Source organism: Gadus chalcogrammus, chromosome 3 (assembly GCF_026213295.1).
Source record: "Gadus chalcogrammus isolate NIFS_2021 chromosome 3, NIFS_Gcha_1.0, whole genome shotgun sequence".
Taxonomy (NCBI): domain Eukaryota; kingdom Metazoa; phylum Chordata; class Actinopteri; order Gadiformes; family Gadidae; genus Gadus; species Gadus chalcogrammus.
In genome coordinates, this window is record NC_079414.1 from 16,410,663 (window position 1) to 16,427,269 (window position 16,607).

Sequence of the window (16,607 nt, forward strand, 5' to 3'; positions counted from 1 at the left end):
TTGTACCAATTCAATCCAATGACCGTTTCATTGAAATCCCAATAGTCATTTATTTGGGTGGTACCACACCGGATTTTGTGAGTGATGTAATGTACTGTATGTGCTGCACACGGGTTTGCAGTGGAGGATAGGAGCAAACAGGGGGTGACTGGACTTTGTGTTAACCTCATCCATCCTTGTTCATAAGGCATTAGCCTACAGACAGGCCTACAACATCGTTGCCGTCGGAAACGCCACCTTACAGGCCTCGTTGTTAGCATACATAGTGCAAACACCTGGCCTTTATAATGTCTCTCTCTAGCTCTCTCTTTCTCCAACTCACTATCACTGCTGGTCTGTCTGTCTGTCTGTCTGTCTGTCTGTCTGTCTGTCTGTCTGTCTGTCTGTCTGTCTGTCTGTCTGTCTGTCTGTCTGTCTCTCTCTCTATTCTCTCTCTCTATTCTCTCTCCCCCTCTCTCTCCCCCTCTCTCTCCCCCTCTCTCTCCCCCTCTCTCTCTCTCCCCCTCTCCCTCTCCTCCTCTCTCTCTCTCTCTCTCTCTCTCTCTCTCTCCTCTCTACTCTCTCTCTCTCTCTCTCTCTCTCTCTCTCTCTCTCTCTCTCTCTCCTCTCTCTCTCCCTGTCTCTCTCGGCTGTTTAAAGAGCTCGCTTTGTTTGCATAGTTTGCTCGGCCAAGTTTACGTCAGGATCCATCAAAAGAGAAACAAAAAACCAAACCACTAGAGCCGTTCAGATATATTGCCCCTGTATGTAGCCATGGTATCTTGCTTAGTAAGGTTAAACCAACTGAAACATAGAAACATCAACTTGCTGTCACTGGTTATTCAGTCACTACCGTTGCAAGTGAAGTGATTCAAGTGAAGCAATTAATTGAATGTAATTACTTAATTACAATGTAGCATTTCTTTCTATATATATATATTGGATAAAAGAACAAGTGATTCAAGTTAATCTTTTAATGCAAAGTTACGATTAGATTACGTGCTTAACAGAACTTTTGGGGTATTATTATGGAGAGGCGGGAGGAGTAGGGAAGGGAGGGGAAGAGGAGGGAGGAGGAAGAGAGGGGGGGAGGAGGAGAGAGAGAGGGGGAGGGAGGAAGAGGTTTGGGGTCTGTGTTGCGTGAGAGGAGCATTAGGTAGGAATCAGAGCCTCCCAGTTACTGTACATCTGGTTGGCAGGCTCCTGGAGCCAGGGTGGGGGTGGGGGGGGGGGTCCATGATACATACACGCCCACAACTGCTATGTGCACACAACAACAACTACGTGCACACAACAACTGCGTGCACATAACAACTACGTGCACACAACAACTATGTGCACACAACAACTACGTGCACTCTTGGGGCTCTCTTGCCCCACGGCCCTGTTTGCACTCAACCTTGATGACCCGAGTGACTCCAGGACATTGAACACACCGAGAGACAGAGAGGGCAGACACATGATGAGAGAGAGAGAGCGGGCGAGCGGGGGAAGGGGATTACATATGATAGTGAATCTGTCAATCCTCCTGCGGAGACGAACGAGGATGTCAGCGGTCGCGCCACACCCCCCCGGACGACAGCTTGTGTGCTGTGACAACGGCACAGACGAAAGGGCACCGAGTCCTGATAAAAACACACACGCAAACGTAACACGCACACACGTATCGTCCCGGCTGCAGCGAAGGGCTCCGTCTCACACGACCCCTGCTTTCACACGCGATCAGCAAGCCGACACCAAGCCGCACCACGCAGCACAGCACAACACAGCACAACACAGACTGAGCAACGCAACACAGAGCTACACAACTCGACATGAACCGACATGAATCGACACAATGCACAACAAAGAAAGTATACAAAAATGCACCCAGCTAAGCTAAGACTGTTAGCTTTTTTCAGCCGACTGAAACCCCGAACAAAACAACAATTAAGGAAAAAAACCTGATCTGCATATCACGTGCCAGACTGTCATATCAAGGGACTCCTTGTTTACACGTTAGTAGTAGTATTTCCACACGCATGCCTGGGAATTCTCTTGTATAATTACACTCGATTTAATGTGAGCAAAACAGCAACCAATCCCAGAGTAAAAATAAGCAAGGCTTATTACGAAAGCCATTGCCTCTGACACCGCCAGTCTGTGTCAAGTGAGAAACAGATGTTGGATCGGCATAAAAAAAAAAAACAGAGCAGGGAATGTGTGAGCAAATAGAGGGGGGATTTACACAAGGTTTCCCTGGTGGAAATGTATACTACTGTGTGCATGGTTTTGTCGAGCAAGACAAAACGTTCTCGCCAAATGGCCATAACTATCGTACATGCCTTACATGGACATTTGAATAACGGATGGGTTTATGAAAAATAAAAACAGTGACACAGACCTTCAGAACTGAATAGACTGATCTCAGAAAGGTTTGGTGAACTAATACATAGTCATGTTTTTAACCCTCTGATGGGGAAAGGGTAAAAATAGGACAATTCTAGAATGACACCGAGTGTTGGTCAATGATTAACATGCTGTAATCTGCTGCCCCGCACGTAATCAGTCCTGTCAGCTGCTGCTGCTGTTCTAAGCATTTGTTTGCTCAGGAAATATATGTAGCTGTATTTCTTTTTTTAAACACATAAACCATAAAGAGATAGGTAGGGGGAAAATAACACCATGGAAATAATCATTTGTATGCACAGCAACAGCCCATCAAAACAAAACAAAAAAGTCCCAATGCAGTAATATCGTGACTTAATGATGCAACTTAATATAAAAAGAAAAGGTGTCTCATTATTTGTAGTAAGCCTGAGCATGGCAGTGTTTCAGCTATCTCCGCCCGCCTCTCTCTACACGGCCTTCTGTTACTTAACTCAACATTCCAGCGTATGTCTGCTCCGCTGACCTGGTTTTCAGGCTGCCTTGTTCAACTCACTGAACATGGCAACCGTACTACAACACCAGGTCCTATACAACGACGCTGCCATCTCCGAGCCAACCACAACCCATGTACAGCTACACACACACACACACGTACATGTCCCCACACGGCCACCTCCTACAAAGCCCGCACATCCACATAACACAGCCGCACCATCACCTATACATGAACGCTCCTACACCACTGTCTAATCCTCTCCTAAACACAACTTGTCCAGCTACACAATTCCACTACCACTGTAGTGACACACACTCTACACAACTTCACAACCATCTCCTGCACAGCCATTCTATTCACAGCCAAATTCTACTCAACGACGAGATCATCTCCTTCACACAGTCCTCCTTCTGCCCCACCATCTCCTGCTGTTGCATCAGATTTGTCCCCCCCCCCCCCCCCTCCTCCACATCCTCTTCCCCCTCCTATATTGACTTGTCTTACTTAGGTCCGATCTCTCCTCCTATCAGAGTCCTCCTCATTCTCAATCAATTATTATATCAAATAGAGTCTAAATGTAGAATGTTGTGTTTTTCCTTTCTCTTGCTCCTCTGTGGATCTCTTCTTCCAAATGAACGGTGAGTCGTGTTTGTTTCGTGTACTCTGTGACATTCACTTCCTCAATCTACAGAGCCATATGTGTAGATTGGTTTATCACCTGAAATAGCAGCACACAGTGCACGAACACTAGCCAAGACAGACACACACCCACACCCACACCCACACACACACACACACACACACACACACACACACACACACACACACACACCACACACATACATACATTCTCAGTGCTTTGACACACACTGGAGTAGCTGGTCTATTTAGAGATGGGATTGGCCTTTCTGACCCCAGGAACTTACACACACACGTACACACAAACCTCAGAGGAATGGCTCGACAAAGTGCTCGTCCTCGACCTGTTTGTGCTCTATCTGCAGCATGTGCTCCTCCGTGTTTGTCCACACATCCCCTTGAGTATCAACCGCTCGGCAGTGTCCTCACATGCACCCACCCAGAGTAAAGCTTCTATTTTCATGGCTCGTTCATTTGGATTCAAGCTACAGAGTAGAGTCCTTTAGTATAACGTGACAATAACAGTTGGAGAAGTAGAAGATCACATGACCGTCATCAATCGGTCCGACGGGCAGTTTAATGTGGTAAGAGCACGATGACTGCCCTCTCTGAAAGCAAGGCAGCTGATGATAATGTCCGACATCTGTTCATTTCATTTTAGATCCCTCTAATTGCTTTTGAACACGCTAACTCCAGACCGTACAGTATGAATTCTTTCAGGCTACCAAAGCTGCTTTGCTGCACGCTTACATAAATTACAAACTAAAAATAAAAGTCTGTCTCTGGGCATTGAAGGAAGGGGGAATTTCAAGAAGGAATGGAATGAAAACACAACAAGGATAGTATTCTGTACAATCAACAATACAATCTTTTCAGGGTGTACTATTAGCATAAAAGTATGGCTCCCTAAAACCATTTGACTGCAAAGATATTCATTGGCCCACCAATCTCCAAAAAACGACAGTACTCTGCTACGGTAGGTCATCAAAAACACAGCTTATGCAATAGAGGTCGGAAGGAAACATCTAAAACCTATACCTAACTGTGTGGAGCCCCCACACCTAGCCCATGTTGAATGGTTAGTGTGCATTCTTCGATTCTCATAGAGTAAATTACAGCATGGCTATACTATACTCTGCACAGACAAAGGACAGACAGACAGAAACCAGAAGTCTCTGTTACCTCAACTAATAATCTCCTCTCATTATGTGACTCATAAGGTGTTAATTCCCTCTAAATGGGGATAATAAATGGAGCAACTCTGTCTGGCTAGGGTGAACATACACATGTCTGAAATTAAAGGAATACTTAGTCATCCATTTGCTAACTTTTATTAATGACACTTGTTGAATTGCTGGTTGTGCAGAAAATAAAAAAAATAAAAATGTATTACTATTATTATGAGACATAACACCCTATTTACACAGCGCCTATTATAATCACATATTATTTGTTGTGTTTGGTTCAAATTAAATCTACAACAGTTGCTTCCACTCAATCTGTGAGGTCCATGTCCGTTTCTCTCCAGATAGAAAAGCACGTTTTAATAACAATAAAGTATCGGCTATCCTCCCAAAACCAGAGTACACTTTGGTCACAGCCAGGACCTTTATCCCACAATTTTATCAACAAAAGAAGCCTACATATCAAAACAAAAGCACCAGGGAGAAGCAGGGTCACTTCAAAAAAGAAGGGAGGAGAAAGAAGGTTTTTGGCAGAACACAGAGCAAAGTGGAGGGGTGAAAAAAAGGCTTTGAGAGAGAAGGGGACTCTGTTTGCCTCCTCCTCCTCCTCCTCCTCCTCCTCCTCCTCCTCCTCCTCCTCCTCCTCCTCTCGGTTTCCTTTGCTTTCTGCTGACTCAGATACTTTCAGGGGGACTTTGGGGCGAGAGCCAAAATCACACAAGTGAAAAAAAAGAAGAGATAACAAAAAGACCAGATGTGGTCTCCAGAGGAAGAGCAGCAGAGACGCTCGAAGCCAGGAGGTGAAGTAACAGCCCTTCAGACAAACCAGCCAGCCCCCCCCCCCCCCCCCCCACTGTCAACCCCGGCAACCCAGCCATACCATAATTCACACAGCTCTGCAGGTTGTTGTCAGAGCGGCCCGACCTCGCAAGCTGTGAAGGCGAGTTTTATTTTTTTACCAGTTAAAAGTTTCGAATGACCCACGAAGCACAGCCACAGAGTACACCCGGCCACCAGCACCACGCTCTACACGAGGAGGGAGGGGGGGACCTGTGTAGATCAAATGCTCTCCACAGCCCACCAAGGGCCCGGAGTGTGGGTGTATTATGTCTATGAGATCTTTCTTGCTAAATTGAATCAGAATTGAACTCATCTGTTTCCATACATTAGTATTTTTTGTTGGCGTAAAAACTTTGTAAGTTAGAAAAAAATGAACTGAAGAAAGTCAAATACATTTTGAAATAACAACATAACAATGAATTGCACAGGGGTGTATTTTGTATAGTCTTGTTTACACACATCATAGTCCTTATATATTAAGTGGAACTGCTTTACTTAGTTCGTTCAGAACAGCACTTTCAATTTTGTCAGCCTGGGTATTTTTGAGTTGTGGCTGTAAGAAATGAGTCACAAGTGCCAAGTCACCATATTATAACGCTATCGTCGACACAACATGCTTGTTACTACCCCGTACAAGGAAGACTATCAAGAGAAATATCCACTATGCCTTCAAACTGCCAAAGCCCTATCTGCTACTGAATAACAAGTATCTACAACTGTATGAATAGTCTACTAGAATGACATAATATAAAGTCAAAAACAAACGTTTGAAACGTTTGTCCCGTGGTGATCATAGTGACCTTCAAAAAACCAAACCAAAAGAACGCCTGTCTGGAGTGACTGTGACGCTGGTATCGGAGGTGCATAAAAATAGCAATCGTAAATCCCTTTGTCAATTGAGCCAAGCAAACAAACCAGATACTCCTCCTCTCTCCTCCCCGCCCTGCCCTTCCCGGCAGCGGCCCTCGTGTGTGGACATCTTTGGCACACCCGATGGCTTCACGAGGCCTTTTACTGTAAACAGGTGTCGTACACGAGATGAGAGAGAGAAACGAAACCAGCGATGGTTAAGTGGAAGGTATGGTGCCGTGTCACAAGCTTGTGTCGAAAAATGGGGAAGGAAACTCGGCCAACACAACAGCGACGAGCAACAAGGGCGTGCGCAGAAACCTTTCCTTGCTGCCTCATGGGAAACTGCCAAACGTGTCAGAGAAACCGCAGAGTCACCATACAGAGAAACGCTCTACACGGCGTTCCACATGGACGCCAGGTCTCGAGGAGATAAGCTAGCTTGCGTCAGGATGGTAAATCCCCCATAATGCATTGCTGCTGCCAGACCCAAAAGCACAACTCAGATAGTGGAACATGGGCAACGTGGACAGGACAGTGCATTTGCTAAGGCGCTCAAAAGTATCTGGGTTTGATCCCCAAAGTCCACAGTGTCCGGTTTCCTTGTGACTTTCTTTTGATAAAAGCATCTGACACTTCAACACTTTCAACAACGGTACTCCTTTAATTTCATGCGTGAAAGTATAACTTTTAACGTTATGGCCACAGCTTACTAAAAATGTCGTTGTACTTGACTCGTGCAATGACAATAAAAGGCTTTCTATTCTATTCTATTCTATTTTCTACTTGGCAACCTCCGACGAAATAACTTCCGGTGGGCACAGAAGCTATCAAAATGTAGTTGGTTTAGTCTGTTTAAAGTGTTCTTATCTCATTTCCTCAACCAAAAGTTGACATATCAACCAAGGTGGATTCTCCTCTGTGCCAAACTAGGAGCTTTTTCTGGGTTCCACTTTTTTTTGCTGGCCTGGTGTGAACTAACTGAAGGCATCATGTGACCAATGTAACAGTGTGACTCAGCTTTGTGAAAAAAAAAAAAGAACGAAATGAGTGTAGCGCAGTGTCTCAGGTCCTAGAGGGAAGTGGCGTGTGCTTGAAGCACGTGGGTGGATGTCCTAAAGAAACAGGTTAAACAAGAATATCCACGTGTCATCGAACTTGATTCATTTCTCGAGATTCAAATGTGTGAAGGAAAAAAATCATTTGAATCAAATGAGCTGCACATTATAATGGTGAAACCACATGGGGAGTATTTACACTGAGGACACTTTCGACCCTATTCAAAGGTTAACACCTGTGTGCCACAATGACATGTTATATAAGGACACAAGCTCAGACTCCACACACACACACACACACACACACACACACACACACACACACACACACACACACACACACACACACACACACACACACACACACACACACACACACACACCCAAAGACAAAGAAAAACACACACAAACACATCCACATCCACACACGTGCACACATGCACATAATACCATTTACCCAAAATGCAATATGTGGTATCTAATAGACTTGTGGCAAGTAGGCTTGGAAGATGTGAAGTGCATATGATACAGACTTTTTTAAACAAATGACGTGATCTTTGACTAATGGTGTTGGGAAGAGCACGAGTGCTGGTCTGGAGTCCCCCACCTCGAATGCGGGAGAAATACTACAGAATTTTGAGATTGTGACGAATCATCATCATCATGCAAGTTAAAAAGAAGAAGCAGGATATTTGAAGAGCGGGTATGTGCATAGAAACAGTCCCTGGCATTACTTGATGGATTTGGCATCTCCGATGCTGGTGTGGTTGGCCGCTACAGCAGCCTATTTATGACAAACAGTACACATTGAATTTATACTGTCACTTCTTCACTGCACAATCATCACTTTTGTTTCCAACTATCTTTGGAATGTGATTTAAATTCGGTCTATGAACAAGAATCCCCCCCCCCCCCCCCCCCCCAGAAAGATCTGAATTCGCCTGAAAGCGATGACTGCAATGAATCTTAATAAATCTTACACAATTAATGAATCAACTTCATTTTAAATGTTTGCCACATTGATGATAAGGGAAGTGGGTGAGCTGATTGTGGAACACATTACTGGCAACCCAAATTTAAGGGCGGGCTGTCGTCAACATAACTACAGAGACACATGAGGTAATTCTGGCCCCAGATACCACTACTACGGCAGGTACTGTCGGTGAGCACCTCATCTTCCTCCCTGTGGTCTTTCCGGCCCAGAGAGAGAGGGACATGCCCCAACTTGTTATTTAAAGAACTACAAAACAGACGTCAATTCACCCACCACCACTCATGTGTGAGAAGGCTTAAGCTCTTAGTTCGAGTGACACACACGCATGCACACACGCACGCACGCTTACACACATGGGCGACACCCATCTGCAATCTACCAGATGAGCGTGCTGTCAGTTAGGACACATAGTGGTGAGCCCTTCTCTCATGAGGCTCCATACCTTACCAAGTGGAACCCTGAGCCCTTTATGACTTCCTGTACGTGGAACTCTTCCCTCAGCAACAGGGCATTTCTTGAATGAATGAGAGCTAGGAGAAAAGGATAATCCTGTGGTCGAGGTGGCCGTGGGTCTACCGTAGGCTACCTGTGGCCATCCTGGAGTAGCATATCTAGTTACCTTCTCCTCAATGACATGCATGTTAAAATAAGAATGATGCAAGTTGCCCAATGACATCATGATTGCAACGAGGACATTTTGATAACCCTGGCCTCTCCCTTTATTGATAACGCAAAGCCATCAAACCGACAATTAAACCCCACTCGGTTGGTCATTCTCATGAGACGTTGCTCAGAGAGGGGCGGGGTTATGACCAATGTGGATGTCAGGAATAGAGCAGTAGTATTGTGGTGTGGGTGTGTTCTTGACCCCGAGTCTATTCTTCCATACAAGGTAATGCAGTTGGCTCAGGCGAGTCATCACGCTATTCAATCCTCCACAGCAGGTAGAACCGGGCATAGCATGAGGGGGTTGACTCAAGCAGACTTGAATCCGTTTTCAGCTGTGAGGGTTTAGATTATTTTGTGTACATCTGTACTCTGACCTCCTCAAGGGTTGGATCATGTGGTGCTCATGTGCTTCGACCCTGTAATGTCGTCATCATTGAACTAAAAAAGGATATTTCTAATATTACAATATTATAATATAAACTACACAATATGTTCAACTTGGTCCATACAAGCACCTCTTCTTTGGTGCTATTTTTACACAGTATTTAAACAGAATAAATAACACAGGAAGACAATCATAATAATAAGGCCATTCTGAGCCACATTGATAGTATCTTCTTACCTGTGTTTTTCCAGCTCATTGTGCGACGACCTGAAAGGAACAAACACAAACACACACACACACACAAAATTAGGAATGTGTTGCTAGGCCATGATGAGTGCCATAACCCCTCTCCAACATGACATCCAAAGAACAGACAGCAATGACAGAACCCAGATCAGTCAGCTCTCAATAAGCCAGTCTGTCGGTGTGGAAGAAAACGCAGGTGAAAGAGACAGACTTTTAGGGACGCCACATCAGTAGACATTTGTAACATTTCGTGAATTGGGATTTTTGCAGGCAGAGTGCGGTCAGAGATGTAAGAAGGCCAAATGTTGTTGCTTCAGCCCTTTCCTCTTCCTCTTCGCAGAGGGTGCAGAGCTTGAGACGTGGAATAGGAGTTGAATTGTGTGGTTTTCGCAGCCAGCGTTAATCCCTCATTAGTGAAATGCTGCATGGCGGACCCTCTTTACTGCATACTTATTTTCTTACGTTATTTTTTTTGCCGTTCAACTAAATAAACAGGCACGTGTGTGGCCCAGATCCACGCCCCCCCCCCCCCCCCCCCCCTGTGGGTACTGTAGATTCATGCCGCGGATATGCGGTGGATATGCGGTATGGAGGCTGTCACACCAACGGGGGGAAAGGGTAGGGACACAAAAACAGACTCAGGAGAGAGAGAGAGAGGGAGAGAGGGAGAGAGGGAGAGAGAGGGGGGCAGGGAGAGGGAGGGGCGGGGGGCAGAGAGAAAGAGAGAGGGCAGGGTTGGGGGAATGAGAAAAATACACTGGGAGAGAGAGGGCATCCTGGTCCACGAGGTTTGCAGAGTCCAAAAATGGAGTGATTTTCAGACTGAAAACAAACAAGTGGAGGGAGGAACAGCCTCTCCAGTGTGTGAGCCTTCCCCCCCGGCCTTCGACCAGCTCTGCTCCCATGGATCTATAATGCTGTTCAACTCAATGTGCCTTTAACTAAATAATTATTACAAAACCCCAGTTTGATTGACTTCAGTTTACCCGAGTCAGCAGGCAAATCATGAATGCTTACAACCCTGCATGTGTAAGGTACAAAATCCTTTTCTACAGAGGGGTGTGTGTGTGTGTGTGTGTGTGTGTGTGTGTGTGTGTGTGTGTGTGTGTGTGTGTGTGTGTGTGTGTGTGTGTGTGTGTGTGTGTGTGTGTGTGTGTGTGTGTGCGTGCGTGCGTGCGAGCGTGCGTGTGTGTGTGTCTGTGTCTGTGTGTGAATGTGCCCCATGTGTGTGTCTGACATTTTCTGCTCTGTGAGCCAATGTTGGCCTCTGGCAGATGCCACACAACCACACACGTGCATCAGCACACGCACACATGTAGGCACACATACACACACATACAAACACGCAACATGCTTGTTAGCAGACTCGCGTCACATGCTTGTGTACACACACACACACATGCGCACAGACACAACCAGCACGTGGTCTTCGAGAACCCGCGTTGGGACGTGCGTTGCAGGGGTGGGTGGAGGTGGAATGCGTCGCAGTGTGGGTGAGTCTGAGGGAGATGCGTGCTCTGATCTGCACTACGCTGGGGTCCGTGAGGGCATCCGAGGCCACAGCAGACAAACAATCCCTTCATGTTGCATGCAGACGCCTGTCATGTATGACAGGGTCATAAAACACCATAACAGAGACAGCCCCCCCCCCCCCTACCCACACACACACACACACACACACACACACACACACACACACACACACACACACACACACACACACACACACACACACACACACACACACACACACACACACACACAACACACACACACTTTTGGATTCCTTCCTCTATTTGAACATCCCAATACTAAGTCGAGGTTCCCACAGCTGTTCAGAGTCGTCTAGTCGAGAGAACTGACTCTACTGTAGACCTATCAACGACAACGCTGGCGTGACAAATGACTAGATAAACCTGACAGGCCTCCCTCTGTCTCAGGAACAGAAGGCCAACAGGAAGTATGATTTATCAAAGGGTGGAGGAAGTGCCAGCCTGCTCCTAACCAACTTTGAATATGCTGAGAGCCTTTGACAGGCATCGCGAGGAGTGAGTTGTGACCCATCAAAACAGTAACCTAGTAACTACACCACATCAAAGTGCCATGTCATTTCCATTTGTAAATGGTTCATATCCGAAGAGTCGAATAGTCATAGTAGAACTGAGCTCTCAGCAGAATAATACAATCACTGTATATTGAGGATTAAGGGGTGACATGGGGGCCCATTAAGAACAGAAACACTTTATTTATCATGCAGAGTTCATGTCGGTGCATCAACTCGTGAACTCTGCCAAAGGCAGTTTTATTAAGGGTACAAAAGAGACGAGGAGGGTAAGCACTACTTGCAAAATTTGAGTCTGTTGTTTCAGTGGTTAACACCTTATAACAGCTCCTTATCGCATGCCTAGTGTAGACGTATTGTGTGTAGACTAATGTCCGACGCCACTGCAGAAACCTATGATAAAATATATATAACGCACTTTCGATTCAAGGCCGAAATTTTTCACAATCTTTTAGTAAAGCGACTAGGCCTACGAACTCGGTGTGAAACTGAAATGCAATGCGACCGGAGTAGGAGCGATACGTGCAGATCCGCAGGGGCCAACGGGTTATTCCTGCAGGGCTCGGTCACTAGCAGTTTGTGTGAAGGAGTTTTCGGTGGAAGCTGCCACACCCACTCGAGACCCCCTGTCCCCCCCCCCACACACACACACAAACACACACACACACACACACACACACACACACACACACACACACACACACACACACACACACACACACACACACACACACACACACACACACACACACACACACACGCGCGAACACACACGTACGCACGAACCAAATCGTTGCTCACTGCGAGCGGGATGAGGGAACGTAAACAAGGTTGCGGTGTCATCTCGGCCAATATAGAACAGTGACATATCAGGCTGCACTTCTAATCAATATCAATATTTCTTTATACTGTATCTAGTTCCTCCTCGCATTACGGTCTGTTATTTCTAATCGCAGAACCCACACTCACACAAATACGCTCTCGACTACGCCAGTAAGTAGTTGGACGGGAGTAGTAAAAAGTAGGGTGTTGAAGGGTTACGAACGCAGAGAAAATGCATGCGAAGGAGGGACTTCAAAGCAGTGCATTCGACGTAAGTTGTGATGTTGAGAGATTACTGATAGCACAACTAAGTGGAGGTGTGAAACTGCAGCGACCGTAGAGAGAATGTGGGAGCAGCAGAGTTGACAGTGTACGCGTGGCAGTGTTTATACGAGATCACAACAGAGCCAAGCCCAGCAGAGACATGGCGAGTTTCTGCTGGGAGATGGGGCTGAAATACACAGCAATTCAACTGTAGGTACATTATGCTGTCAACAAAGCTGGAGTATATTTACCTGTTGTTCTGAGTTTTTCTTATAGGCGAAGATTTCGTTTTCTTTGCAGGAAAGTCGCTATCGTATGGTAAAACAGACGCATACCCATGCTCTGCTTCTATGGACAAAGTAAAAAAAAGAGAGAGAATGTTTTTGCAATTCTGGATATCTAAGCTACCGCCAGTAATTATTGATACAATTGCGAACTCTGATATCGAAATGGCACATTTGACGCTACAAGTAAAAAAAAACATAACAAAAATGCATTGCGTCCAATACAGACGTTGTCCAACTAAAGCGAATGCATCTACTTCCAGACATTGTTGTGTAGTCCTACATCTTATAGTTTAAAAGCCTATGTAGAGAAGACTACATGGCACCGCTGTCATATTGACATTCTCACATTTCAACTAAATATCGAAAGCACTAGGTCTATTCTGCGTATGCTTTTGCCTTCTACAAAGAGACAGGCGATAATATGTAGAACTGTTAGTAACTGAATTTGACAGATCTTGCAGCTATATTGTAATTAACTTTAGTTATTATGTGACCAAGTCATGATCTCGTCAATCGTCAAGTGAAATAAATGACATCATAACTGCATATAGTAGCACACACTCCTGATTTTCATACCGTTATCTCTGTGTCATTATATTGCCTACATTATTATTAATCCAGTCAATGCTGCTATTGGAAATTAATTACCTCTGTCTCTTCTTTCCAAGTGTTCTGCAGCTTCCAGCAGAATTAGAAGAGAATTAAGTTCCATGTTGTTCTCTCGTTATAAAAATATAGAAAAAAAATCTATTTACACAAATGTACAAGTAGCATAGATGATGCGGTTATGCAGTCAAGGCTGAACTGCTTTTGCTTGATATGAGCGTCTATAATCAGTTGTGGGTCTGGAGGCTCCAAACAAGTCATATCAACAGCGCATAACTAAAACTCGGGAACAGAGTGACACTTGTCTGGTCCAATAAGAAAAGATCAACGGCTTTGGTGAGTACCTGTTGTTGCTCATTATTAGCGTGAGAGCCAGTGCGTGCTTCGGATTGGCTGGCGCTACAGAAGTTACAAGTCCATACCCTGGCAACAGCGTATAAGATCCGCCCGTCGCTGATTATTGGTTAGAACACATAGGACAATCTTCTGATTGGCCAAGTGGCATATTGGGGCGTAGTCAAGGGAAAACATTGAACTTCGTCTCTGCCTGTTTGGATTTACTCTCCAATCTCGTGAGGGAAATCATGTTGAATTTTGATTTTTGAATCATATTGGCATGTTTTTAACATCACAGTTGAATAGAGTTATTTTATTAGAAAATTAAGCAGGAAAAAGTACTCCGTCGATGTTTTTTAGGTTGAGGTGGGTTTTCCCGATGGTGACGTCTCTCTCTCATTCTGCTTCGGGATGTGTTTGGGTAATCCATACGCGTAGCAGTCCTTGAATCGTTTTTGGTTGTACTTTAATATAACATCTCCTTCAAATTGCATATATTCAAAAGGGGGATACACGGTAACACAATGTAAAATCATAGTCTACAAAATAGACTACAATCACCAAATGTCAGCGCCTAATTATTGCTTTAAATGCATTATTTAAATACAACTAACTGAATGGTTAGGATAACCGGATATTTTAAAAATTAGCGTTAGCAGCTACATTTAGTACAACATGTAGGCCTAGGCATTGTTTTGGTCCTTGATAGACCGATGGCGTGTCAATGTACCAGGGGCGCAGCAATGCCCAACGACCCCGCCTTTTTCCTGATGTATGCCAAAGTTTGCAGAACTGCATTGTTGTCCTGCAACATGCACATGAGTTGCAAATAACATTTAGCCCCATTGTGTTAAAAGGCAGAACAAGTGTTCCCAGGTTTTCAGGATAAGGGAGCACATGACCCAGGATTTATATGCACATTTTACAATGTAATGCACTTATAGAAAGTAATAAACCTTATATCCTCACAACGTTTAGTTTTATGTTGTAGATGCTAACCAAATTCCCAAAGATAAGGGGTAACAATGTCCATCTCATGATCTTCTAATTTCCCTTTCCTTTGCTGTTTACTAGTTTGTTTACTGATTTTGTCTGTGGGTGAACTGTTTATTTTGGGGTTAGTTGGCACACCAACGGCTTGGCAGCAAATCCAACATGGCTGCATAAATGGCCAACTATCACAAAGAGTGCACTGTTTGAAAAAACAGTGCAAAATGTTGCTGAGCCAAAGTGTAATTTGCTTTTAACCTGTCCAATGAGAAGGCTGCAAAAATGGCATTGGTTCTGTTTCAGTCAAAAGATAAGCCATGGTCTTTTTTTATAACGCAACCTCTAATGCCTGGCTTGATACAAAACTATACCATGTTTTACTTCCTGGAATGACTCAAAGCGATCGTGCCCTTATCGAAAAACGATGCTCTCATAAACCAACCAGAAGTCTATCAATGCTTCGTACAGTCAATTTGTTTCAGTGTTGAGGCTGAAATTGCTCTTGCTTTGACACCTCAGTTATATTTTAATTCAAATTCAATCCCATTTATTCATGTGTTCAACCTGTACTATCTTTGACAGTCACCCTTCTTTCTCACCTCATTTACCATGGAACATAGGTCCATGGTAAATAAAGTCCATGGACCTATCGTCATTAAATATTAGCGGAATAATCAAAATCTTATATCAACACAATGAATTGGTTCAAGCAAAAGTCAAAGGGGAGGCCTGGGAACCGAGGAGTAAGCCTACTAACTTGAGCACTTTGTTTCTGTTTAGAGTACAGAAATCTACACACACACTTTTATTTCATGGGCTTAACACTGAAAAGAGAGATGTGGGCACAACTCAGGTAAAAGGGGTTCATGGGGGTTCATACAGAATACACATATTAAAGTTTAACTGATAGTATACAAATATTGTTAAAAACAATTCAAATAACAATGGGCCTAATTCACTTAGCGGCCGCCTTGGTTCTAACCACTGGGTTGTGGAACAGAATGCGAATGACTTCCGGATTCAGTCCCAGCAGTCAACTGGTGTCTAGGTGAAAAGGCCCATTGCGAAGGCCGAAATGCACGACCCTTAAACCCCCATCACATTGGTGTTGAGGAGCATAATCCTTGACACCTTTCTGTCATGACAATTCAATCAAAGGCTTCGTTGTCCAAACCATCAATCCAAAGAAATGTTTAGGTGTTCCACCCTTATTAATCACTGCATCCATCCTTTGTGAACACTACCATCCCGACCCTTCCTACCCGCTTAGGCTGATGCAACACATGCTTTGTTTGCGTGTGTTAATACTGACACGAAGACGCTCACCGCTAATGTTTTTCCGCTCAATGAGTGCTTTGTCCTGGATTGGTCCTCACCGCCCGGTGGTGTGTCACAGGGATGGATCCGTTCTGGAAAAAAACTAAAAAGGTAACTGCCTGGAAATATTTGTTGGGCGAGGCAGGGGTGTGGAACCCAACACTGGCAGACACACACACACACACACACAGACACACACACACACACACACACT

The 16,607-nt window shown here is 44.7% G+C and overlaps 1 protein-coding gene across 1 annotated transcript in view; it reads right to left on the reverse strand.

Annotated features, from left to right (window-relative positions):
• Window positions 1-14,070, reverse strand: part of mxd4 (MAX dimerization protein 4) — a 25,959-nt gene extending 11,889 nt beyond the window's left edge. The window contains exons 1-3 of the mRNA XM_056586307.1: window positions 13,793-14,070; window positions 13,109-13,205; window positions 9,701-9,730 (exon numbers count right to left, since the gene is read on the reverse strand). Of these exons, the coding sequence (XP_056442282.1) occupies window positions 9,701-9,730; window positions 13,109-13,205; window positions 13,793-13,856 (191 nt within the window). The 5' untranslated portion in view covers window positions 13,857-14,070. The remainder of the gene's footprint in view (window positions 1-9,700; window positions 9,731-13,108; window positions 13,206-13,792) is intronic.
• Window positions 14,071-16,607: the final 2,537 nt, after the last annotated feature.